Genomic DNA, 693 nt, shown 5'->3' with positions numbered 1-693 from the left:
GTGGAGGTGATGGGGGTTATGGGGGTGGTGGAGGCCATCATGGTGGTCGTCATGGTGGTGGGGGTGGAGGTGATGGGGGTGATGGGGGTCATCGTGGGGATGGAGGCGGTGGTGGCGGCCATTGTGGCGGTCGTCATGGTGGTGGGGGTGGAGGTGATGGGGGTGATGGGGGTCATCGTGGGGATGGAGGCGGTGGTGGCGGCCATCATGGCGGCCATCGTGGTGGAGATGGAGATCGTGGTGGGGATGGCGGCCATCATGGCGGCCATCGTGGTGGCAGTGGCGGTGGTGGCCATGGGGTGGGCGGCCATGATGGGGTTGGTGATGAGCGTAGGGTTGGCGGCCATGTTGGTGGCGGCCATCGGGTTGATGTTGGTGGCCGCGATGGAGTTGGGGGTGGCCCTGGGGTTGGCGGCCATGTTGGTGGCGGCCATGTTGCTGGCCGCCATGATGGCGTTGGTGATGACCATGGGGTTGGCCACCATGTTGGTGGCAGTCATGGGGTTGGCGGCCACGGTGGCGTTGGTGACGATCGTAGGGTTGGCAGCCATGTTGGTGGTCGCGATGGTGCGGGTGACCACGACGAGGTTGGTGGTGACAATGGGGTTGGCGGCCATGTTGGCGGCAGCCCTGATGGCGTCGGCAATGGCCATAGGGTTGGCGGCCATGTTGGCGGCAGCCACGTGGTCGGTG

General features: G+C 65.9%; 1 protein-coding gene across 2 annotated transcripts in view; it reads left to right on the top strand.

Annotated features, from left to right (window-relative positions):
* Positions 1–193: 193 nt before the first annotated feature.
* The window catches only part of LOC122192785, an 880-nt gene continuing 380 nt past the window's right edge, over positions 194–693 (top strand). Inside the window, exons 1-2 of one of the 2 annotated variants that reach the window (XM_042893444.1) lie at positions 194–351; positions 424–686. In XM_042893444.1, coding sequence (XP_042749378.1) covers positions 208–351; positions 424–686 — 407 coding nt within the window. In that variant the 5' untranslated portion in view covers positions 194–207. Of the gene's footprint in view, positions 687–693 lie in introns of both variants that reach the window. The other variant, XM_042893442.1, reaches the window with a different exon arrangement.

Source organism: Lagopus leucura, unplaced genomic scaffold (assembly GCF_019238085.1).
Source record: "Lagopus leucura isolate 7727_CA_CO unplaced genomic scaffold, USGS_WTPT01 31377-0_obj-0_obj, whole genome shotgun sequence".
NCBI classification, from domain to species: Eukaryota; Metazoa; Chordata; class Aves; order Galliformes; family Phasianidae; genus Lagopus; species Lagopus leucura.
This window is presented reverse-complemented; position numbering and strand designations above follow the sequence as displayed.